The sequence below is a fragment of the Schistocerca piceifrons genome, chromosome 11 (assembly GCF_021461385.2).
Source record: "Schistocerca piceifrons isolate TAMUIC-IGC-003096 chromosome 11, iqSchPice1.1, whole genome shotgun sequence".
NCBI classification, from domain to species: domain Eukaryota; kingdom Metazoa; phylum Arthropoda; class Insecta; order Orthoptera; family Acrididae; genus Schistocerca; species Schistocerca piceifrons.
This window is the reverse complement of record NC_060148.1, coordinates 97,704,538-97,729,544: the sequence shown is the minus strand read 5'-3', so window position 1 is coordinate 97,729,544 and position 25,007 is coordinate 97,704,538. Positions and strand designations below refer to the sequence as shown.

The 25,007-nt window shown below is 41.8% G+C and overlaps 1 protein-coding gene across 4 annotated transcripts in view; it reads right to left on the bottom strand.

Moving 5' to 3' along the window:
- Positions 1-24,229, bottom strand: part of LOC124720154 — a 49,230-nt gene extending 25,001 nt beyond the window's left edge. Inside the window, exons 1-3 of one of the 4 annotated variants that reach the window (XR_007006075.1) lie at positions 23,763-24,229; positions 23,419-23,560; positions 22,756-23,296 (exon numbers count right to left, since the gene is read on the bottom strand). Coding sequence is in view for 1 of the 4 variants with exons in the window: in XM_047245461.1 (XP_047101417.1) it covers positions 23,443-23,560; positions 23,763-23,915 (271 nt within the window). In the remaining 3 variants the exon portion in view is untranslated. Of the gene's footprint in view, positions 1-22,755; positions 23,297-23,385; positions 23,561-23,762 lie in introns of those variants that run through there. The other 3 variants (XR_007006080.1, XR_007006079.1, XM_047245461.1) reach the window with 3 other exon arrangements.
- Positions 24,230-25,007: the final 778 nt, after the last annotated feature.

Below are 25,007 nucleotides of genomic sequence, written 5' to 3'. Positions count from 1 at the left end.
AGTGGCGATAGAGGGGGGTCTTTGAGGAAGAGGCGGAGGGGTGGAGTGTGTTCCACACCTGTTTCCAGCTTCGTGGTGGTGACAAAACCTGCCACGTTCTGTTGTGGCACAAGTACTAAAAACTGGACAACATTTTGCTTGTCCTGCTCATCTGACTTGCTTTCTTCTCGACGCCATAAACATGGACCAATAGTCTGGTATTCTGCGCAGCAAATTTAGGTATGTCCTCTATCTTGACGGAGAACTCGATAGCATCAAAGTTATAACAATTACGAAAATCGGAGTATCAACCATATCGAGATGAACGCTGTGGTTTTTTCTCATAATTTCTCTCACGAGCTAGGACCGACCATACAAAACAAGCCTTATGCTTTTCATGTTGAACATTAATGCATTTACCGGATCATAGACGGATATGCAGTGGTACGACGAAAAAAATATATGGACTACTTACAATGGCGTTTCTGCCACTGCCGCTGCTGTTGCTGGCTTTCACCAGCCAGGTTGTCAATTATGCGCTGGACATACACAGAAACAAAACGAAATTCTTAACGAAAAGAAAAGAAGTAACGCTTAATCAATCTTTGAAATCACCTACAACAACTACATACACTGAATCGCCAAAGAAACTAGTACGGGTATTGCGTATTGAAATACAGAGATAATTAAGGAAGAATAAGGCGATGCAGTTGAGGGGACGGACATGTACAGGTATGGAGACAACCTCATGAACCCATGGACCCTGCATGTCAGTAGGGGAACGTTCAAGGTAGTGGAGGCTCTGTAATAATGAGGGGCTTGTGCAGTTGGAGTGATTTGTGAGCCCTGATATATCTAGATACGACTCTGACAGGTGACACGTACATAATGATCCTGTCTTAATACCTGCATGCATTCATGTCCATTTGCATTCCGTCAGACTTGGACAATTCCAGCAGGACAATGCGACAGCCCACACATCAAGAATTGCTACAGAGTGGCTCCAGCAACGTTAGTTTAAACTTTTCCACTGGCCACCAAATGTCCCAGACATTATTGAGCATAACAGGCATGCCTTGAAACGTGATGTTCGGACGAGATCTCCACAAAAGATTGCTTTTATTTAACTCGAAGAACAAAAAATTTCTTTCATGCAGATATAGTTATTTTTCTGCACATTTGCAGAAGAAAGGATTTTTTAACCTCATGAATTCAGAATCACTACATAATCCTAAATAATTCTTCTTTTCCATACTATTACTAAAGACAATTGGTCAGTTGGACGTCACATGGCACAAGCCAGCCGATCTGCACCCAAGCATGACATGTGTGTAAATGGGAGAATTATCTAACTCGTAGTTACCTTAGCATATAGAGCGATGTGATACATACATTTTACAGTCTGAGAGGTGAATAAAGAAAAAAAAGGTGCACAATGAACAGCTTATGCAGATTGGTCACAAACTGAAACGAATATAGGTATCGGCAGAAAAGACAAAATTATAAACTTTGGTGCCCGATGGATGAACATGTGATTCTGCAGTGTAATATCAATGCGTGACTGGCAAGGCTAGCGAACAGGGGACGTGTCGATACCAAGGTATAAAGTCTTTGTGAATTTCATTCTATGTACTCAGCTACGCAGTAAGTACGCCTGGCAGGTAGGCATGTGCACAATATATGTAGAAGTTAACATTTGAGAGAGGATGATGCCACTATTTGCTGATGGTAGCAGGAATGGGTGAAACAAGGAAAAAAAACACCATCCAGAAGGAAGCGGTCAACTTCGAGAGACGACAGAATGTGAGGACTGAGGAAATGTCAGAGAGGTGCTCAGAGCCTACATCAGGGACAAGTATACATTCAGAGGCCAACCTATTGTTCTCTTTTGACTGACAGGTCCTTAACCTAATGTTCTGCTAAGAGGATTATGACCCCATGGGGATTATCCTTCTCTTCGATTAACAGGCCTTTAACCTAGTGTCCACACCCATCACCCTACCCTTCCCTTCCCCCACGTCCATCCCCATCCCTCTGTGAACTCCCCTCGCCGATACGAGCACACTTTTGATATCAGTTTGAATGATTGATTAATGATATCGATCAACTGATTAATCCCATCTGGGAAAATCCCCAGATCTCCCTCCCCGCTCCCCAACTGTGAAATTCAGTGTATGGAGTATTGTTTGAACAATTAGACAATGTGTGGAATATAGTTTATTTAAACTATTTATAGGATATATGACTCTGTATGAAAATCGTTCATTCATTTATTTGTTTATTTAATTACGGAATTTGTTGCGAAATCCATTGTAGAGTATGGAACATTGTTTAAACAGTTTAGGCAATATAGTTTATTTATTTAAAGAATTTGGTGGGAAATTGATGGTGGTTCATGGAATATTATGTGAAGTATTCAGACAGTGTGTGGAATATTGTTAATTTAAGCAATTTATTGGATATGAATCTCTGAATAAAATTTAGTTTATCTGTTTATGTATAGATATCGGTGGGAAATCGATTGCAATGTATGGAATGCTTGCAATATTGTTTGTTTATATAATTCTATATTTATATTATTGTTTATTTATGTAAGTTATGGGATAGAATGTAATGTATAGAAAATTTAAACAATTGCAATGCTTTTTCATTCATAATGCATAAGCAAACACATATTTACACTGTCACAGAGTGCTTAAACATATCTGGAAAACTTGATTCCTTTTCACCACCTGTGTAGGATACCCGGATTTGGGACGCACTAGAGGGATTTAAGGCGACTACAGTCCATTATCCTTGTTTTGCTTTTGTTAACTTTCATCTTGTATCCTCCTTTCAAGACACTGCCCATTCCGTTCAACTGCTCTTCCAGGTCCTTTGCTGTCTCTGACAGAATTGCAATGTCATCAGAAACCCTCAAGTTTTTATTTCTTCTCCATGGATTTTAATTCCTACTCCGAATTTTTCTTTTGTTTCCTTACTGCTTGCTCAATATACAGATTGAATAACAACGGGGATGGTCTACAACCCTGTCTCACTCCCTTCTCAACCACTGCTTCCCTTCCATGCCCATCAACTGTAAAACTACCATCTGGTTTCTGTACAAATTGGAAACATCCTTTAGCTCGCTGTATTTGAACTCTACCACCTTCAGAATTTGAAAGAGAGCATTCCAGTCAACATTGTCAAAAGTTTTCTCTAAGTCTACAATGCTAGAAACGTATGTTTACCTTTCCTTAATCTATCTTCTAAGATAAGTCATTGGGTCAGTATTGCCTCACGTGTTCCAACGTTGCTGCTGAATCCAAACTGAACTTCTGCGAGGTCAGCTTCTATCAGATTTTCCATTCACCCGTAAAGAATTCGTGTTAGTATTTTACAGCCATGACTAATTCAATTGATAGTTCGGTAATTTTCACATTTGTCAACACCTGCTTTCTTTGAGATTCGGATTATCATATTCTTCTTGAAGTCTGAGGGTATTTCACCTGTCTCATACATCTTGCTCACCAGATGGTAGAGGTTTGTCAGGGCTGGCTCTTCCAAGGCTATCAGTAGTTCTAACGGAATGTTGTCTACTCCAGCGGTCTTGTTTCGAATTAGGTCTTTCAGTGCTCTGTCAAGCTCTGCACACAGTACTCCTTCCATCTTTCTGCTTTCCACTCTTGGCTTTGCACTGGTGTAATGCATGTGCATTCCTTTCACGTGTTTAAGTCAAGTATTACACACATTTAAGCAATCGGGAATATTCAGTAGCTGCCAGACTACAAGGACAGTCTTAGACATAAAACCTGACCGCCGGCCGGCCACCACAGAGACTAAGCCTGAGTTGTTCACTTAAGGTGCCCAATAAAACCGACCACCCCTGACAACGCTAAGTCCGACCCTCGGCACAATCTGGCAACACTGTAAGATGCGGAAGTGTCACGAGGAAAGGTAGTCTGCATCCTAGGTGTTCTTGTGTAGTGTGAGGCCGTGATCTAGTGGTAATCATTGTGCATTCTAAACTTATTGTCGCGTGTTTGTGTCCAACCATATTAACTTTTTTCCCCATGTATTGGCCCTCGTCCAAAGTTATGAGTATGATTGAACCCACCAATAATAAAAAATACTTCAAGAAACAATTCCACAAGACAGCTTGTGGCTACATCGCGATCAGAGCAGCTTGCGCTTGAGCGTTTCCTCGTGCTGTGGCAGCTACCAGCCACTGGCCAGGGGCCCTATTCTGTATCGTTCATACCGATTGGTGTAGTAGGTTTGTCACGGTAGTGACGTCATTTTGGGTTCTTTACCGAAATATCCTATTCAGTAAGCTTCTGAGATCTGTTACCAAACGGTCCTCCCAACGATTTTACGACAATTGTAACGAAAGGTTTTGGATTTCAGTGTGGCCCTGTTGATCGGTGAGCTGTGGTTTATGTACACCTATAATTTGTTATTTTAAACATATTTATGGGTTGTAGCTTTGGATTTAGTGATTGTGTTACTAAAGAATCACCAAAGGATGCATCCAGTGTGAAAGTGAGTTCATAATAGACAATTTTCCTTCGTTAGAAATATGGTTAGGTTAGGTTGTTTCTGTGAATGATTACATAAAAAAATGTTTTGTGTCATTATTCTCTCAAAATACATATTATTTTTATGCAAATAAGAGCTTAAAGATCATTAAATATCAAGACATCACCTCTGCTTACGTATATTACATGAGTGTGAACTGAAACAAATGGTTTAGTTAGTAATAATCGAAACGTGTTTATAACTTTGAAGTAACAAAGGAAAGCAATTATGTGAAACCTGATACTGGAAACCTTCCAAACTATCATGTATTTATGACTTACGCAGCACCATTTTGCAACGAAGTTCCTCTGCACAATAGTACAAGAATTGAGCGCTATGTTTCTGTTGTTTGGCGTGGCCAAGTGGTTGGCGTGTGGGTATTCTGTATACAAGCACCTGGGTTCGCACATGGATGGGTGAAAAATTTTTTTTTCCACTTCATGTATGAGACACTGTTATTCGTGTAAGTTAAGATTTTTCTGCAATATTCGTTATCACTTACATGTAAGAGCGCACTTCCTCACTAATGATTTCGTGACTTGTGTGTGTTTAAAAAATGCAATACGAAATTGCTGTAGATGAAATTGCTGTGAGTGAAACAACCGACAGTGACCTTTATATTTTTTCTTGTCAGAAATTATTTTCCATTTTTTTCCGAATATGTAGCGATTTCCTAGTTTCGGTTAGACAGGAATCTAAGAGCACAACTTAAATTACTGGGAATGTAACTAGCAGCAGTCATCTTCACAAGCTTGCTTGTCACAACTGTTTATCTGCGATCGAATCCTCATCCACAGTAGACAGAGATGAAAGTCTCCGCCATAATATTTTTGGACTGTAGCACCATTTACGAAATATTTTCATTCATAAGATGAATGTTATAAACTTCGACAAACTGCAGGAGCTCCCCAATTTTTTTTTTTCAGTTTTGTTTTTAAGACCCAAATCGTTGACGTATCATATAGGGAAGTGGGCTATTTAATCATTTGAATCTCTAGGAGCGAGTTATAACCACATTCTGTTTATCTTCTTATTCTTTGAAACTCTCAGAATCAATTTTTCTGGTGTTTTTATAGGTATATTAGTACAATGTGGTACTACACACTTTCCTAACTCATTTTCCGAAATGTAAACTCTACCATAACCCAATGTCAGTGTCAATGAGAATAAGATGACATAATGCGGCCTTTACGACAATCTGCAGAATACAGTCAAATACGCTATCGTTATTATGCATGCATGGAAACATGCGGACAGGGAAACTGTAAAAATTTCCATGCATTTCAGCTGAGGAACATGGAAATGGATATACTGCGCCTGATACTTTTATGGAGGAGGTACGGCTGATGAAGGCAGGCACATCAGCTCGATGGAATGTGGCGTCATGCGTTATGGCAACGTAAGCGCAATTTTCGGTACTTGGAAGAATAGCGCGCCTGTGTCATGTGCTACCAACTTTGTGTCCATGGTGCTGTGTGCGCTGCATTGTGCACGCCGGATCTGCGGCTGCTTGCTTTTGATTGGCTTGCGCAACGCGAACCGACAACAGCGTTTCGGTTCTCTAGACCCGAACGTTATCACTACCGAAATGCATACTGAATAATGCAGGGACTCTAATTCGAGTACTAGAGCGTTCGGTGCTCTGGAGTACCGAAACGATCGGCACAATGCCGGAAAGATACAGAATAGGCACCCAGACGCCACCCACTGCATGGAATCTGGCGCCGCCCAGGTGAACGAGGCGCGATACTGTCGTGTATGTATCAACCGTCATTTTAGAATTTGAAGTTCTAGTTATATCTTGCAGTTAAGCATTGGATTTTGCATACTTGAAAATCATGAACTACAGTTGGGTCGCAACTGGAAAAAGGTATAACATCAGCAACACAGTATTTGCTTTTTGTATAATAGAGGGCTGAATGCAGAGGAGGCAACTCGTAAGATTTGAATTGTGTCTGGATCGAGTGCTTTTGGGAAAAATACGCCAGAAAAAGATATTCTTGGTTCAACAAAGATCGTTCTGGCATTAATGATTTTCCACGTTAAGGAAGTCTCGACTACTGAGATAAGTGATGGATTACCATTTAACCATCATGCGACATTTGTATTCAACAGGCAAGTTCAGAAGTCTGGTTTAGGAGTACTGAGTGCTCCAGTTCGAAACAACAAAAATCTATGGAATGACTATTATTGCAGTTTGGCTTGAACGTCATCAGGTGGCTCATTGAGCATTCCTATGCAGTTCTGTTACTGGTGACATGTTATGATGCTTTTATCGTTAACTTTCTAGGAAGAAATAAATGGCTGAGTCCTACCAAAAGACGTAAACTCCAGCAAAGAGTAGTGTGAACATAATATTTTCCATCTGATAGCTCCAACAGTGTGTTTTGCACTACTACTACAGCTGGAATTTGTTGCCAACAATTGAGACACCATTCGGTCGCAGTGTCTCTGCGTAATTGATTGGTGCATGTGTTGTTCAACAGACAGCAGTCGTCACTCTCACTGGAATCAGTGACTCTCTCTCTCTCTCTCTCTCTGTGTGTGAGTGAGTGTGTGTGTGTGTGTGTGTGTGTGTGTGTGTGTGTGTGTGTGTGTTTTCATGTTCGTGCCCGATCTGAATCAATACTATCAACATAAGAGAGACAAGCAACAATAAATATTGCATCAAATGTAACTGTTAACCATTGTAATGCAATGGCTAGTTATTACAAACTGAATTTTTACTGAACCAATGTCCTGCGTATTACGTTAAGCAAGTAAGATGTATAAACTCCATTATATCGATACCAGCGACAGTGCGCTCTTGTTGTCGTGACCCGCGACAAGTGCAACGATTAGCAGTGCCCAATGCCGCCACGATTTGTCTATGTTGGCTGAGCGTGGACGCTGCTGCAGACGCTTCTCCATAAACAGAAGGAAATAAACATGGCTCTGACTGCAGTGAGCGGATATCACTGCCTGCGTGTTCTCATAGAAACCAACGTGAGACTCTACTCACAGGTGCCATGGAGGAATTGCAACGGGTATCATGTCATTAGTCATCAGAATATTGACCAGTGATGAAATTTCCACGCTATTTGAATCCCATGTATGCAGTAGTTGCACACAAGGAAATATTATGTCTTGCAAACATATACTTCATTTCTTCCTCTCGTATCAACGCCCTTGTTTTAGTATGAAATGAGGAAATAAACACAAAAAACTGAAGTTTCTGAGAGGCACGTAAGGCATTTCGTATTCTCATATTATAGGTTTTGTTTTCGTATGAAGTAAAAAAATAAACAGTTTAGGGTTCTGAAGTAGAATGTGACACCAGATTCTTGTCATACGATCTATCGAAAACGCAAAACCAGGGAGCTCTCCATTCTTTTGTCCAACAGTTTGTTTCCTTTCATGCATTACTACCGCTCGCAGATTCTTATTTAAGGATTTGGAGGCATCAAGTTCTTAAGCAGAATGAGCCTTATGTTATTTTGCTAATTACGGTACGAAAAAAATGCAACAAAGACGAGTTCTCCTAGAGCAGTGAAAATATTTGCACATGTCTGTATTCAGAAATGACTGCCAGGATCGCACCTACATGGAACCTGGTACCTGAGCGCTACTACTGTGCAACGAGGGACTACCGAAGCAGCAGGACACCAGGTTAGTGATACTAAACCAGAGAAGTAAGGCAGAGTTGCTTCCTTCTCACTACAATGCCACTGTCGAAACTTAAGTAATTGTGGTTGCAGGAGTTACAAAGAGTTCTTCCAGACGTATGTGGAAAACAACTTGTATTTAGATGATCCCCTGAAAGAAACGGATTTAATATCAATTATTTTGATCAAGTTGCCTCTGAGGGTACAAGGAAAATTGATAGGAATATATAAGTCAGATGTAAACGCAATTGTGCAAGCGTTGGACCAATTGGATTCATTTTCAGGGAACAATCAGAATCTAGAAGGTTGGAGAAGGAACCCCTGGGGAAATAACGGACCTAATGAAAATAGGATAGAAGGAGAACTGACAAACAGACAGATACCATATCCTCAACACACAGATAATGGAATAAATCAGCAGGAGACAATGATAGACAGGATACACACAACTGGTCAAAGGATCAACGGAAAACCTCAGCCCGCTGTGGTGGCCGAGCGGTTCTAGGCGCTACAGTTTGGAACCGAGCGACCGCTTCGGTCGCAGGTGCGAATCCTGCCTCAGGCATGGATGTGTGTGATGTCCTTAGGTTAGTTAGGTTTAAGCAGTCCTATGTTCTAGGGGACTGATGACCTCAGTAGTGCTCAGAGCCATTTTTTTAACCTCGGAGGGCGTTGTGTTCTGTACAACACAAGGTGTTTAACAAACACCTGGCACTCAAGTTATTGACAATATTATTTCAAAAAATGGTTCACATGGCTCTGAACACCATGGGACTTAACATCTGTGGTCATCAGTCCCTTAGAACTTAGAACTACTTAAACCTGACTAACCTAAGGACATCACACACATCCATGCCCAAGGCAGGATTCGAACCTGCGACTGTAGCGAATATTATTTCAGTTTCCCTTCATATTGTCAATCTTCCTCTTCTTTCAGTCAGAACTATTTACTATCATCTTTAATTCTTCGCTATCCAACTTCAGAGTATACCACTGCTTTGCAAGGTAAGGTACGTGACACACACCAGGTGCTCAGGCATTGTCAAAATATTCCAATTCTCGTCATATTGGCAATATTCCCTTGTTTCTGTCAAAACGATACTCTATCATCAGTCGCTGCTCATCTTCGAATATAGGAACATGGGAATAGCAAGTGACACTGGTAAGTGAGAAAAAGAGACGGTACAAAAAAGGAAAAGCTATCTATAAAATTGTCTTATCCTGTTGGAAAATGTTTAGAAAAATCTGAAATTATATGATTATAACATGTAACGACCCTAAAAGACAGTCAGTACAACAAGGAAAAAGCTATGATTGGAGTAAACAAGGTATAGAGACAAAGAATATTATCCTGTTGGAAACAAATTTAACAAATTCTAAAAAGACACCGTGGAGACAGTGAACAAACAACTTAGCAGCCCGCATCTCGTGGTCGTGCGGTAGCGTTCTCGCTTCCCACGCCCGGGTTCCCGGGTTCGATTCCCGGCGGGGTCAGGGATTTTCTCTGCCTCGTGATGGCTGGGTGTTGTGTGATGTCCTTAGGTTAGTTAGGTTTAAGTAGTTCTAAGTTCTAGGGGACTGATGACCATAGATGTTAAGTCCCATAGTGCTCAGAGCCATTTTTTTGAAACAACTTAGCGAAAACAGGAAAAATAAATATGAGTGGGTATCATTCTGCAATTGTGCTTAGATAAGTGAACAGTAACGAGACTGAATGGTAACAAAATGCGAAACATATGTTTAGCCAACTGACAAGGTAAATGGTGACCAAAGGATAAAGAGGTAAGTGCAGCAGAATATGATGAAGAATTGAAGTTATGTAAGTATGGGAACTGGGTCCAAACACCATCGAATAAAAGAAAGAAAAGGTATAAGTTAATGAGCGGCTGAGGACGGTATCCCTATAAGTTATGTAGTATAAAGATGATGAGGGTCATACAAAGGTGTCCCCACATCTAATAATGGGTAATGGTAACCCGAGAGCTACCTTGAGTAAAGATAAGAAGTATTGAGATAAGTTAGAGGGAATGCTTTATAGTTATAAGAGTGAGAAGGAGGTCATTCACGACGAAAAAGGAAAACAAAGTAGTGAACCAGTGAGTAATAGGACGGCAATTACATAGCCGATGATTATGGAACACGTTCTTGTATGTAGTAGAAAATGGACATTATAAAGTAAGATTAGCCAAATGCGAGTTTTATAAATTTTTGATTAGCTTGTTCTGTATCGGATATAGAAATAATTAATATGTAAATGTTTAGATCAGCTAAAAGGAAAGGGCATGTGAGTATATATTCCATCTCAGATAAAACAGTAGTGCATCAGAATAAGTATTCAATTGTAATTAAGGTATGTATTAGATAGTGTTCATGGTATATTCAGAAAAGATTTAAAGCTAAAATGGTGCCACTCTCAAGGCATCAGATAAAGATCGCATCAGATAATGATCAGAAGTAATTTTAAAGATAGAATGCATACTCACTTTAATGGGACATATATTTGTATAGCTATATCGTGTTAAGGATAGCGTAATAATAAGAACAGTAGTCGATAAGCAATGATTGTAGAGTATGCGTAAGATTAAGTAATACCAGTGATTAAAGAAGTTAACCGAGGGCAAGAGACACCCAACCGAGAATATTTCAAAATTAAACAAGGTCTTCGAGCATATTGAATTTTGAAAATAAAAGAAGAGGGAGGAATGTGTAATGCACTTTCAATCCCTTCACGTGTTTAAGCCAATTATTACGCACATTTAAGCGATGAGGAATGCTCAGCAGCAGCCAGGCTACATGTTCATTTGACAATTAAGCGTCAACAAGGAGCATTAGTGATGAAACCATAGGAGGCAATGTTGTGCAGACAAACTTCCGTCACAGTTTCCGTAAACATGATGTCACATCCGCCTAGCAACAGCAATCTGAACGCCCATTGGCTGAAAGTTTGGACATATATATATATATATATATATATATATATATATATATATATATATATATATACGTTGTGTGTAGGAAATGAGCGAAGTGTCCTTATAGGCTGAGAGAGAAAGGTGGGGTTTCTCTTGTCCGTCGGGAAGAGAGGGCGAGTTAGTAGCGAGGCGCCACTGAAAAAGCACGTTCGAGTAACTGGGGGTGGCTCCAAAAGAACGATGACGAATAAATGTTCCAGCTGTTAAACATGAGATAGTGAAAGTTAGTTATCAGTGAACGCCACGTGTCGTGGGCAGTGTGTATTACGATTATGGAAAGTTAGAAAAGTGTTAATTTGTTGTAAAAGGGTTGAATAACGGCGTAGCCAAGAGCCGCCATATTGGAAGTTCGGTGAAGTGTGTTTCAAAGTATTTTCTTTATTAAAATGAGTATAGTACAAAGCGTTGTTGGCATTTAACTACTGGCATCCAGAAACACTCCACTTCAGCAAGATCGCCCGTACATTGAACCTGGTGGCTGAGTGCTAATACTTGGGATGAGGGACTACCGAAGCAGCAAGACACCAGGTTAGTGATACATAAACCAGAGAAGTAAGGCAGAGTCGTTTCCTTCTCGCTACAGTGTCACTAAGGGCATTGTACTGGGTTTCTATCTGAGCTCTTGATATTCAAACAAGTGGTTCTCTTTCCTCCAAAGGTCTCTTAAATTTTACTGTAGGTAGTATCTATTTCACCCCTGGTGATATATGTCTGTACCTCCTTTCTTTTGTCCTCTAGCCATTGCTGCTTAGCCTTTTTGCCCTTCCTGTGGATCTCATTTTTGGGACGTTTGTATTCCTTTTTGCATGCTTCATTTACTACATTTCTAAATTTTCTTCTTTCATCAATTAAATTCAATATTTCTTCTGTTACCCAAGGATTTCTAATAGCCCTCATCTTTTTACCTACTTGATCCTCCCCTGCCTTCACTATTCCATGCATCAAAGCTACTGATTCTTCTTCTACAGCATTTATTTTCCCCATTCTTGTCAATCGTTCCCTAATGGTCTCCCTGAAACTCTCTACAACCCCTCGTTCTCCCAGTATATCCAGGTACCAAGTTCTTAAATTTCCCACCTTCTTGCACTTTCTTCATTTTTGATCTACAGTTCATAACCAATAGATTGTGGTCAGAGTCCATGTGCGGATCTAGTTGGCACATAAACTTGTTCTATTGTGGCAGGTGTGGGCTTCGTGTCTACCTTCGTTACAATAAGGTGTTAACTATGCTGTTCACTGTAGCTCACCCGCACTCCTATTTTTTAAATTCATTATTAGACCTTCTCCTGCATTACTCTATTTGATTTTTTATTTATAACCCTGTATTCACCTGACCAGAAATCTTGTACCTCCTGCCGCTGAACTTGACTAATTCCCACTATACGTAACTTTAACCTATCCATTTCCCTTTATAACTTTTCTAACCTGCCTGCCTGATTAAGGGATCTGACATTCCACACTCCCATACATAGAACGCCAATTTTTTTTCTCCTGATTACGACGCCCTCCTCAGTAGTCCCCACCCAGAGATCCGAATGGCGGCTACTTTACCTCTGGAATATTTTACCCTAGAGGACACCATCATCATTTTACCATACACTGAAACCACACGCCCTCGGGAAAAATTACGACTGTAGTTTCCCCTTGGTTCCAGTCATTCCCAGTACCAGTACTAGAGGTGGCAAAAAATAACGTAACTGATAGAAATAACCGGTTACTGAGAAGTAACGGTTACCGCTATAACCATTCCTCTGATACAGGCAGTTATTTCAATAACTATCTAGTGTCAACAGTGACTCACGCCATCTGTTGACCGAAGATCATACTATGCTATCCTGTCAACTCATCGGAGATCAGGTTACGAACGAAAGAGAGGGATAGACCATTTGGAAAGCGTTCTATAGACCATGGGAATAACTGTGAGACTGCGCGCCATCTGTTGACAAGAACTGTGTACTATTTCATGTGCCGTCGTTACTTTTAGCACAAACAATTAAATAAAGTTAATGTCCGAGCGGTGGCTGATAGTAGCTGCAGTACAGGAATTAACAAGTATGGTTGTTCCCTTGAGCCACCGCCTTATATGTCAATTTAGCGTGGATGGGTAGTATAAAGAGAGTTACCATAAGGAATTCGAGCGACTATGGAAATATCTGTCAGCGATCCATAATTTACTCAAGGCCGACTGGAATAGCTACCGGGATACCCTCTCACCTACCACCACCCTGATGATTTTACCCGTGCCCCCTCCTTTCTCCTGCAGACCTTGTCTGAGGCCGTGGAGACCCACATAACTTCCGTCGCCATCCACCCCCACTGTCCTACTTTAGCCCCACAGGCCGTCCTCCTTCTCCGTGTTTGCCGTCGTCTCTACTGTGCCCTCCTTCACATGCGTGAACCGGACACTGGCCACACGCAACTACAACGACACCTCTGAAATTTGCTCGCGGCTAAGAGACGCTGGGACTGGCGACAGACATGCACCCGTCTTAGTGCTACGCTTCCTATCAACTCGTCCAAGTACTGGTCAGCTTTCAGCTGCCTTACCGGACCTAAACACCCTCCCTACTACCCTCTCCTTCACGATGATCAACCCTTCCCTGACAACCTTAGTAAGGCCAATCACTTTGCCTCCTACCTGTCCAATGTCTTTATCATCCCCGATGATCCCCAGATCGATTACCCCCTCTTCCCAGATGTCCACGATCGAACTGACACCTGTGTCCCTCCCCTAGCCCATGGTTTCCAGTACTTGGACAACATTGCACACACCAAACTCAATGACCGCATCACTACTCAGGATATCATCGCTACACTCTGCACGAAATGTAACACCGCTCCTGGTCAAGATCATGTCACCTATCGCCACCTTCGTGAAATTCCTGCCTCCCTCCTCTCCACTCTGGCCAGGCTCTACAATGTAGTCCTCTCCATCGGCTAGTACCCTGACCTGTGGAAAACCTCCTGCATCCTGATGTTCCTTAAACCCGACAAACCGCCGTCCGCTGTCTCTTTCTACAGTCCCATCAGCCTTACCTCGGTCTTCAGCAAGGTCCTGGAATCCATCCTTCCTGACACATCCTCTAGCATCACCACCAGCACCGCCTCCATCCCTTTACCGAGTATGGCTTTCGGCCGTCCTTCTCTAATGATGACCTTCTCCTTCACCTCACTCATCTCCTCTCCCAACAGCTCAATTCCCGTCTATCTGCTATCTTCCCCTTCCTTGATCTCGAACGCGCCTATGACCAGTAGTGGCATTCCAGTTTCCTCTTCAAGCTCCAAACCTACGCCCTTCCTATTAACTACGTCCGTCTGATTGGGTCCTTTCTTTCCCAACGTCCTTCCTACCTCACCATCCATAACATGGATTCCTACACCTTTTTCCCCGGTGCCAGTGTGCCCCAAGGCTGCGTCCTCTCCCCTCTTCTGTACCTTTTGTATATGGTGGACATGCCGTCGCCTTCACCTCCCATCCACCTTCTCCAATGCGCCGATGACACCACCTTCCTTGCCCTCGCCCCCACCCTGCAACGCTCCCAATACCTTCTCCAGTCACATCTTGACCGGTTCACCACATGGTGCAACCAGTGGTTGCTTAAGGTCCAACCTTCCAAAACCTAGGCGATCATTGTAGGCAAAACCACCCCTTCCTCTCGCCTCCTCGACTTCTATGTCACCATCTATGGCCGCCCTATCGCCCTCACCTGGACCCTTAAGTACCTAGGCGTCACCCTTGACTGTCGCCTCTCCTGGACCCCCCACCTCCGGACACTCCCAGCCACACTCCAAACTCTGTCTCCTCAAGCTCCTTTCTGGCCGTACATAGGGTCTGGACCCCCGTCCACCATCCTCCACATCTATAAATCCCTCATCTGCCCTATCTTCTGCTATGCCCACCCTGCCTGGATCTCTGACCCTCCTACCTTTTCCAAATCCCTTCAGATCCTTGAACGCCATGCTCTTCAACTCGCCTATCACATCCGTCTCCCCTCCCCCACGTGGATGCTGCATGACCCTATTTCGTTTCCCCACCTCCTCCTTTTCCTCCAACGGATACGGGTCCTCTACACTTACCGTAACCTGGATCCTCCTCACCCGCTTGTCTCTCCCATTCTCTCCCGACCCCACCCGCTGCCATGCCTGTATTTCTGCTTTCCACCAGCTCTCCATCTCACCACTCTCGTTACCCTCTCCCAAGGAGGCTTCCACCAGCTCCCCCTCCCTGATGATGCCCTCCTCCCCTCCATCTACCCCTCCTACCAATATTGATACTCCTCTCCCTCTTCCTGTGTTTGTTCCTATGGGCACCCTCTCTCCCTTCTCTCCCCCTTCCCTCCCTCCTCCTTTCCCCCCCTCCTCCCCCAGCTTCCCCTACCCCCATACCTTCATTCCTCCCACCATCTCCTCTGCCATTACCATCTTTGCTCTCCCCTCTCCCTCCCCCACCACCTTCTTCCCCTCTTGGCAGGTCCCTGGACTCGAACACGTTCAGTGGACATTCGCACGCTGGATATTATCGCCATCAGTTTCTCGTGTGTGTGCCATCGTGTTTGTGATTTAGTGTTTTTTCCCGCCACGCTCCTTCGTTCACTTGTACCATCTAAGTCATCAGTGTTTGTGCGCAGCGCTGACCATTTCTTGTGTTTTTTCGTCGAGTGTGAATGGCTTCGTGTTTTTAATTTTTGTACCTACTGTATTTTTAACCACCAATCTGTTACTTTCCTGTCTTCGTTTTCTCTTTTACTGTAATGCTTGTGGTTGAAGAGCAGAGTAGATTTACCTGCTACATGCCTACATTTGTATAAGGTGAACAATAACAATAAAGAAGTAATAACTTCCTCTTGGCTGACTGGGATGCCTACCGGGATACCCTCTCTATCCAGGTCGATAGCGATTTCACAGCTCTACAATAACTTTATTATTTGAGATATTTTCACAATGCTTTGCACACACATACAAAAACTCAATAAGTTTTTTTAGGCATTCACAAATGTTCGATATGTGCCCCTTTAGTGATTCGGCAGACATCAAGCCGATAATCAAGTTCCTCCCACACTCGGCGCAGCATGTCCCCATCATTGAGTTCGAAAGCACCGTTGATGCGAGCTCGCAGTTCTGGCACGTTTCTTGGTAAAGGAGGTTTAAACACTGAATCTTTCACATAACCCCACAAAAAGAAATCGCATGGGGTTAAGTAAGGAGAGCGTGGAGGCCATGACACGAATTGCTAATCATGATCTCCACCACGACCGATCCATCGGTTTTCCAATCTCCTGTTTAAGAGATGCCGAACATCATGATGGAAGTGCGGTGGAGCACCATCCTGTTGAAAGATGAAGTCGGCGCTGTCGGTCTCCAGTTGTGGCGTGAGCCAATTTTCCAGCATGTCCAGATACACGTGTCCTGTAACGTTTTTTTCGCAGAAGAAAAAGGGCCGGTAAACTTTAAACCGTGAGATTGCACAAAACACGTTAACTTTTGGTGAATTGCGAATTTGCTGCACGAATGCGTGAGGATTCTCTACCGCCCAGATTCGCGCATTGTGTCTGTTCACTTCACCATTAAGAAAAAATGTTGCTTCATCACTGAAAACGAGTTTCGCACTGAACGCATCCTCTTCCATGAGCTGTTGCAACCGCGCCGAAAATTAAAAGCGTTTGATTTTGTTATCGGGTGTCAGGGCTTGTAGCAATTGTAAACGGTATGTCTTCTGGTTTAGCCTTTTCCGTAAGATTTTCCAAACCGTCGGCTGTGGTACGTTTAGCTCCCTGCTTGCTTTATTCGTTGACTTCCACGGGCTACGCGTGAAACTTGCCCGCACGCGTTCAACCATTTCTTCGCTCACTGCAGGCCGACCCGTTGATTTCCCCTTACAGAGGCATCCAGAAGCTTTAAACTGCGCATACCAACGCCGAATGGAGTTAGCAGTTGGTGGATCTTTGTTGAACTTCGTCCTGAAGTGTCGTTGCACTGTTATGAGTGACTGATGTGAGTGCATTTCAGGCACGACATACGCTTTCTCGGCACCTGTCGCTATTTTGTCTCACTGCGCTCTCGAACGCTTTGGCGGCAGAAATCTGAAGTGCGGCTTCAGCCGAACAAAACTTTATGAGTTTTTCTACGTATCTGTAGTGTGTCGTGACCATATGCCAATGAATGGAGCCACAGTGAATTTATGAATCGCTTCAATCATTTGTAATAGCACTGTATATTCACGTAAAAGCTTGCAAATAAACAGCAGTTTCCCACTACGAAACATACACTATGTGATCAAAAGTATCCGGAAACCTGGCTGAAAATGACTTACAAGTTCGTGGCGCCCTCCATCGGTAATGCTGGAATACAGTACAGTGTTGGCCCACCTTTAGCCTTGATCACAGCTTCCACTATTGCAGGCATACGTTCAATCAGGTGCTGGAAGGTTATTTCGGGAATGACAGCCGATTCTTCACGGCGTGCTGCACTGAGGAGAGGTATTGATGTCGGTCGATGAGGCCTGGCACGAAGCTGCCATTCCAAAATATCCCAAAGGTGTTCTGTAAGATTCAGGTCAAGACTCTGTGCAGGCCAGTCCTTTAGAGGGATGTTATTGTCGTGTAACCCCTCCCCCACAGGCCGTGCATTACGAATAGGTGCTCGATCGTGTTGAAAGGTGCAATCGCCACCCCCGACTTGATCTTCAACAGTGGGAGCAAGAGGGTGTTTAAAACATCAATGTAGGCCCGTGCTGTGATAGTGCAACACAAAACAACAAGGGGTGCAAGCCTCCTCCATGAAAAACACGACCACTCCATAACACCACCACATCCGAAGATTGCTGTTGGCATTACATACGCTAGCAGATGACGTTCACCAGACATTCGCCATACCCGCACCCTGATCATTGGATGCCAGATTGTGTACCGCGATACGTCACTCCACACAACGTTTTTCCACTGTTCAATCGTCCAATGTTTACTCTCCTTACACCGAACGGGGTGTCATTTGGCATTTAACGGCGTGATGTGTGGCTTATGAACAGCTGCTCGACCATGAAATCCAAGTTTTCTCACCTGCTGCCTGACTTTCATAGTACTTGCAGTGGATCCTGATGCAGCTTTGAATTCCTGTGTGACAGTCAGGATAGATGTCTGCCTACTACACATAACGATCCTCTCCAATTGACGGCGGTCTCTGCGAGTCAACAGACGAGGTCAGTCTGTATGCTTTTGTGCTGTATATGTTACTTCTAGTTTCCACTCCACTATCACATCGGAAACATTGCACCTAGGTATGTTTAGGAGTGTGAAAATTTCGCATACAGACGTATGACACAGGTGATACGCAATCACTTGACCATGTTCAAAGTCTGTGAGTTCCGTGGAGCGTCCCATTCTGCTCTCTCATGATGTCATTGATATGGAGTACCTGGCAGTAGGTAGCTGCACAATGCAGCACAGAGTTGGTTGATGTGGTGAATGGTATCTGTGGATCTGAATGCCATCATAAAAATTAGAAATCTAGATTCCAGATTAGTATTATTTTGTCAAATAAAGGGCGCTCAGCCCAATCATGTCGATTTGTCATTCCACTCCCAGCATCATTGTACATACATTTATCCATTTGCTGCCATGGATTAAGTAGCTAGAATTGTCTGTGATTGCTGTGTGTTTTCGCAATAGAAAAGCCCGGCTTTCCGTTCCAATCTATCACGTAGTCTTTTGGCACTCTGCGCAGCACTCAGAATGGGCCTGTATGTGGTTGGTAGAAATCAGACACGTGTTCTTCAGACGATAGTTTCGTTGTTTTGTCTGTCAGTAGCTCAGCAGAGTGGGAGGGGAAGAGCAGAGAGGAGCTTAAACAAGGGTCTAGGCATATGAAGATAAAGTGGGCCTAGTTGTGAGAGTAAGTGGCGCAGCTATTGAAATGGAAGACGGAGCAGCAGCAAGGGAGATCTGCTGGATTGTGTGGGGATGTTGCAGTGGGTGGATATTCTGCAGAACAATGGTCAGGAACCAGAGTGTCTTCAGCTGTAGGGGGAGGGTGGAGGAAATTGATGGGATGGATGGGCTGGTCAATGTGGTGAATGGGGACAGTGAGCTCAGGATTTGCATTTGGAGGAGTGGGTGGGGTGGAATTCGTAGCAGGTGTTGCAGGAAGGACGAGGCCAAGGTTAGGACATTGTTTAAGGTAGTGGGAGGCACTTCATGAGGTAATGGTGGATGTGGGGCAAGTAGAGGTGTAAATGATGGTGCTAGTGGGTATGTCCATGATGGAATTCGTTGTCCACTGGCAATAGGAGTCACTGAAATGGGGAAATAGACAAATATGGAGGGTGGCTGTGATGAGGACAGGGGGACGCCGGCGGCGGCGGTGGTGGTGGGGAGCACCGGGCGGCAGCCGGCAGACAGATGGCAAAGGCACCTTGAGAGCAGCCCAGGTGGCATAATCCTCCGATTTGGAAGTGAGGGGATCCAACCCTCGAGATGTTAATTTTTTCCCCTTACTGAATGTCAATCCCCCCTGGCGATAGATGCGTAAAGCCGAAATAAGAAAAGAGAAAAAAAAACACATTATGGGAAGATAACAAACGATATAAAAAGGCAATAAAACAGTGACTTTGTTAAAAACGGTAAAGTGGCGGAAAAGTTGCAGAAGTTAAAACAGAGAAAATATGGGGTTGATGACGCTAGTGAAGACATACAGAAAGTACACAGGCAAAATTTAAAAAACATGGCGACGGTACGTTTTCTGTTTGCAACGCGCATGCGTGTGAGCCCGCCGGCGACTGTTTCAACAAACCTATTCGTATTTCTCCTATCAACACCACCAAGAAACAAAGCTTCACAACGCCTGCTGTGACGTCACAGCTCTGCGACTGAGTTCAGAAACTAGCACTGAAGTAGCGCAAGGGAATGCACATTCGCTATTTAACTAATGATAGAAGTAACGAAAACAATGAAACCTTCAACTAAGAGTGTAGTGCATACTGTATCACCTAGTTTGTAAATGATGAATTGTGGCATAACACGATAGAGTGAAAAAGATTTATATAAATATTGGATCCTATATCTTCAAAGGCAGTTCATATAGTCACAACTACCTACTTTTTAGAATTTTAAGCACTTATAGCGTCACCTTGCTGCTGATTAGATCTTACAATTAGGTAACCAACGCAATATTTCGACTACCTAAGGAATAATGATTTTCCTTGAATACAAAAAAAAATAAATAAATAAATAAATAAATAAAAATAAAAAAAAATAAATTAAAAAAAATACACTAGGACCTTCAAAATTAGCCTACAAATAAAATAAATCATTAATCCTATTTTTTCAGTCACCACTACCTACTTTTTATGTGATGCAAAATTTTAAGCACTTACAGCATTGCCTTGCTGCATATTCGATTTTATAATTAGGTAACCTTCCACATGATAGTTTAGACTACATAAGTAATAATGATTTTCCTTGATTGTTAATAAAATTACGCTAGGACCTTAAAAATTCACTGCAAATAATGTAAATCATTTATTACAAGTTTTTTCATTTAATAATTTATGAAAAATGGGCATGTGATACTTAACAAGCTTCACTTTAATAAGTAAACGTCCAGAAAACATTTATTTCACAATTTTTTGTGACAAGGAGTCTGATGTCAAGACTTTTTCATTCTTTTATAAATAATTACATCTTTTGTCACACACACATCATTTTTTTGTTTTACAAAGTTGTTAAGTAAAATATTTGCACTGCAAGTCAATATACAATGTATGATAGATTCAAGAGTGTGACCATTTAAACAATGGAAACCAAGAAGTAAGTCTTTTGGCACATTAATGGCTGCTTCTTTCACAAGCACATTTCTTTGACTTACTTGTTGCAGGAACAAATTTTTCCTTTTCTTTAAGAATTTTTTGTAGTGTTAAGTATACATAGGAAACACATGTGACTACATCACTGCTAGGGTATGTTAAACCTCCCCTGTCATTTGCCATTATCAAATCATCTGCTTGTCTTGTTTCTTCGGATGTTACAAACCCTTCACAATATGGACAATTTATTTTAGATGCACTTGGTGTGAGCAATATAATGGAGTAATGGCCAAGTGTTTTCGTCTATTTCATCAACATCACTATCATCAACTACTACATTTAACAGCTCTGGGATGTCGATATCTTGAAAGCCTGGGATTCTACAACAAGCAGCATCAACATTATTAGGTCTAACAACAACTTCACCAAACACTTTGGACTTTAACACAAGAGAAAACATACTCTGGGCCCTTAATTTTCCTTCTGTTTCAAATACCTGCCTTAGCGATACATGGTAACTTCCCCCATTAAGTTGGCAGTATTTCCCAAACCTGTCCTTCAAACTGTCTGTCTGTATTTTCCCAAAGAGCAAATATGTTCTCTTCTTCTCACACAGCCAGTATTCACTAAAATCAATAAAGGCTGCAGTAGTATGTTTGAGAGCAAAGTGTGTTTCTCTGGTCAATTTCTTTCCTCCATTGCAATCTTCCAATGAACACAACCACGAGAGAAAGTTTCTCAAAAAGTCATGAATATGTTTTGAATTGAGAGTAATCTGTTCTTGGTAAACATTTCTTAGCCTTTTACCCTTCAGCAGCGTTTCAACATTTAATATCAAACCACTGACTTATTATTTTTACAAATGTGGCAATACTCTCCCAGTTTTCAAATTCTTTCTTGCACCTAGTTGTTGCATTGCAACAACTGTCGTGTTATTAAAAATACGCAATGCTAATTTCACATTTTTGCCGTTCAAAAGAATCTGGATATAGTGACTTAAGTGTTAAAGTGCTGCCATACTGCAACAGTTCAACTTTTTCTAGTAAATATAGTCCCTTCAGTGCTTTAACAGAAGCAAGACCTACCTTCAAGCTATCACTAAAAGAAGGAAAGCATATATTTTGGTCCTTTTCATTACCCCAGTTGTTCCGTTTACATTTTAAAATGTGTACAGTATCCACAAAATAGTAAAGTGGGCGGTCTGCAGAAGTCTGCTCAGGATGAACATATTTTATCTGTACACTAGGAGGGAGGGGGGGGGGGGGGGAAGAAAAGTACGAAATAGCTTTCTTATTAATAGCATTATTGTCAGCTACTACTCCTATTACCTGAAATCCCACTGCTTCTAGTTTAATTGAATTGTGTGAACTGGGAGAATATGCACCACATCTTTGTACACTGAATCCATACTCTGGATCATAAAAACATAAGCACAAGTTGCACACAAAACCACATCTGTGTTAAAAGCACCACCTACAACACTGCCACCTTTATAGTCAAGTTGTGACTTTAAATAAATCTCATCCATCAACAGGACAGTTTTATCATTCACAGATAAAGCACCAACTTTTTGTGGTATGTAACTGAGAAACTGCTCACTCTGAAGCTCAATGATTGGGTTAGTTGGAAGTTTACTGCAAAGTTTTGACAAAGTACTGGGACTTGAAATGGAAAAATTACGAGCACTCGTCAAAAACCTATATGCATGTGGCCTGATAGAATAAGCTAATGACCATAAAATCATTGAAACACTCCCGTACCTAATCTCTGTTGGACTATTAAATCTTGGAAATGAAACTTGTTCCTCCAAAAATTTAATTTTATGCTCACTTTATGGTAATTTTTCTTACAAGTTTTCCAAAATGTCTTCAATGCAAGACAAACTTGCCTCAAATGGAGCCTCATTTATATGAAACATCACATACAACTCTTTCAAAATATTACTAACTGCACCAGTATCACTTACTTGGTTTGGTAATTTAATCTTACCAGCACAATTTAGCTGAGCTTCCTTCACAAATGCACTTAACACTAAATCACTATTTATAACAACATGACACACAACACTTAGATAAGGAGCATCCTTTAAAACAAGACACAAATTATTTGATTTGGTTACCGTGACCTAGTCACTGTGCTTTTCACAATCAGATAATTTTGATTTAAAATCTTCTAAACTAGCAAATGAACTCTTCTCCATCATTTTTTGTGTGATCCCACACTCTGCTCAATGACTTTCTCAAGTGCTTGGTACTTCAAACATTCGCGACTCTCTGAATCTTCTCGAGCTGGTGCTTGTTTTGAAGATAAAGACGTAGGTCATCCTGGCAACTTTGATGGTACAGCATCTGCAAATAGAGAGAGATAAACATGAGATTCGTATAGCAATGTTTCATAATCTTAGATATTTAACAATATCGTAAGAAAATTAAGGAACCTGTACATTAATCTGAAAACTGATTACAAGTACCCTTTACGATCAATTTTCACGAACGTTTCTTTAAACGTGGACGGTCCAAAGGTGCTGTAAACTGTAAAGAGTTTGCCAGTTTTGGGTCGTAAGCACTGGTAATTTTCTCAATGTCGTCTGCAGTGAAATGCAGTTCACATATCTGAAAAGAAGCATATATTTTACTGTTAACGTAAAGGCAGAATGTAAACCGACAAATGAAATCTAACTGAGGATTGCATAAAGTGAGCTTAAAAGTATAATGCTTCGTTATAGATAGGCTATTGATTTGAATTTTCAGTTCTGTAACATAACAGTATTAAAGAGTAACAATATAGAAATAAAGTTAAATTACAGATACTTACAACGAACTGTTTACTGGGTTCCCAGTCATTCCTATGAACTGCAGCGATCCGTTTCAATCTTAATGCTTCATCAGACGGGAATGAAAAGACGCTAACTTTTAAACCGTTGTCGTAGTTTCCCCTACAATAGGGCATACAGCACTTGTGTGGCATTTTGAGCAGATGCTCAATAACAATCCGAATCGCATATGGCAGTGAGAACAAGATTTCCGCCACAAATGTTACGAAAACAAAGCCCAGCTTTCAGTCACTGCTATGAAAACAAACCCATGCAATGACCACGCTTCCAAACATGAAACACCGCTTCTACCACAGATAGCACTGCTCAATCGCAGAACGCCAACGTCACAGCTCCCACAGAATTGTGTGCGTAAGCTTTGTTTTTAGGTGTAGTTGCTCCAATGCGACTCGTTTTTCGGTCAGTCACGAATTGCAGACGGAGCTAAAATGATAGCCATATTTTCTGAGGTGGCGTCTCGCACTGACATCTGTTGGCAGCGCCCAGCAACACGGAAGTATTCAAGCGCTGCTGATTTTACTTTACAAGTTCAGCAGGAAAATATTGAGAGTAAGAAACAATTTCGTAGTTATATCAAGTATTTATTTCTATACTGCTAATAAAATAGCAATAACCACCCTTGCCCTTGGTTTGTCTATGAAGAATATATTTCATACGAACAAAATTTCTTGGTAAGGTATTATTTACATATGGCAACTTTATGCTAGTTGCTGTAATCTGGAATACTTATCTTTACTCAATTGTGGTCAATTTTTGTAAGGTACAGATGGTATATTCCGTCCGTATATAATCTGCACAAATTGTGTATCGGTATGTCTTCAGTTAATTACTATACGTGAAATATATACGTTCCAACAATTATATTATCAACTGCAATATGGTTTGTTAGTGCGTTATGGGGCTTGACGTATTTGTATATATCCCTGTCTCCCCCAGTAATTCCCAACAAGCAACTCCTCAAGCTAAGGGTCAAATCGAGTAGACTGGTAGTATTTCCAAACTTCGACTTTCGAAGAAGTCGGAAACTTAGTTTTAAACCTATATCGAGTTTACAGTAAAGCACCCACCTTACTTTTATTTTCGTGTTTATCTTCCTTGTCCGCCCTATCTGTAACTTTCATCGATTTAATGATTGCATGATAGTTTAGTTTTTTGTATGAAATTCCAAGCGTACTTTCGCCTTCCCTCGCTCCAGTATTGAAATGACAGTAAGCTTTTCTTTCGTC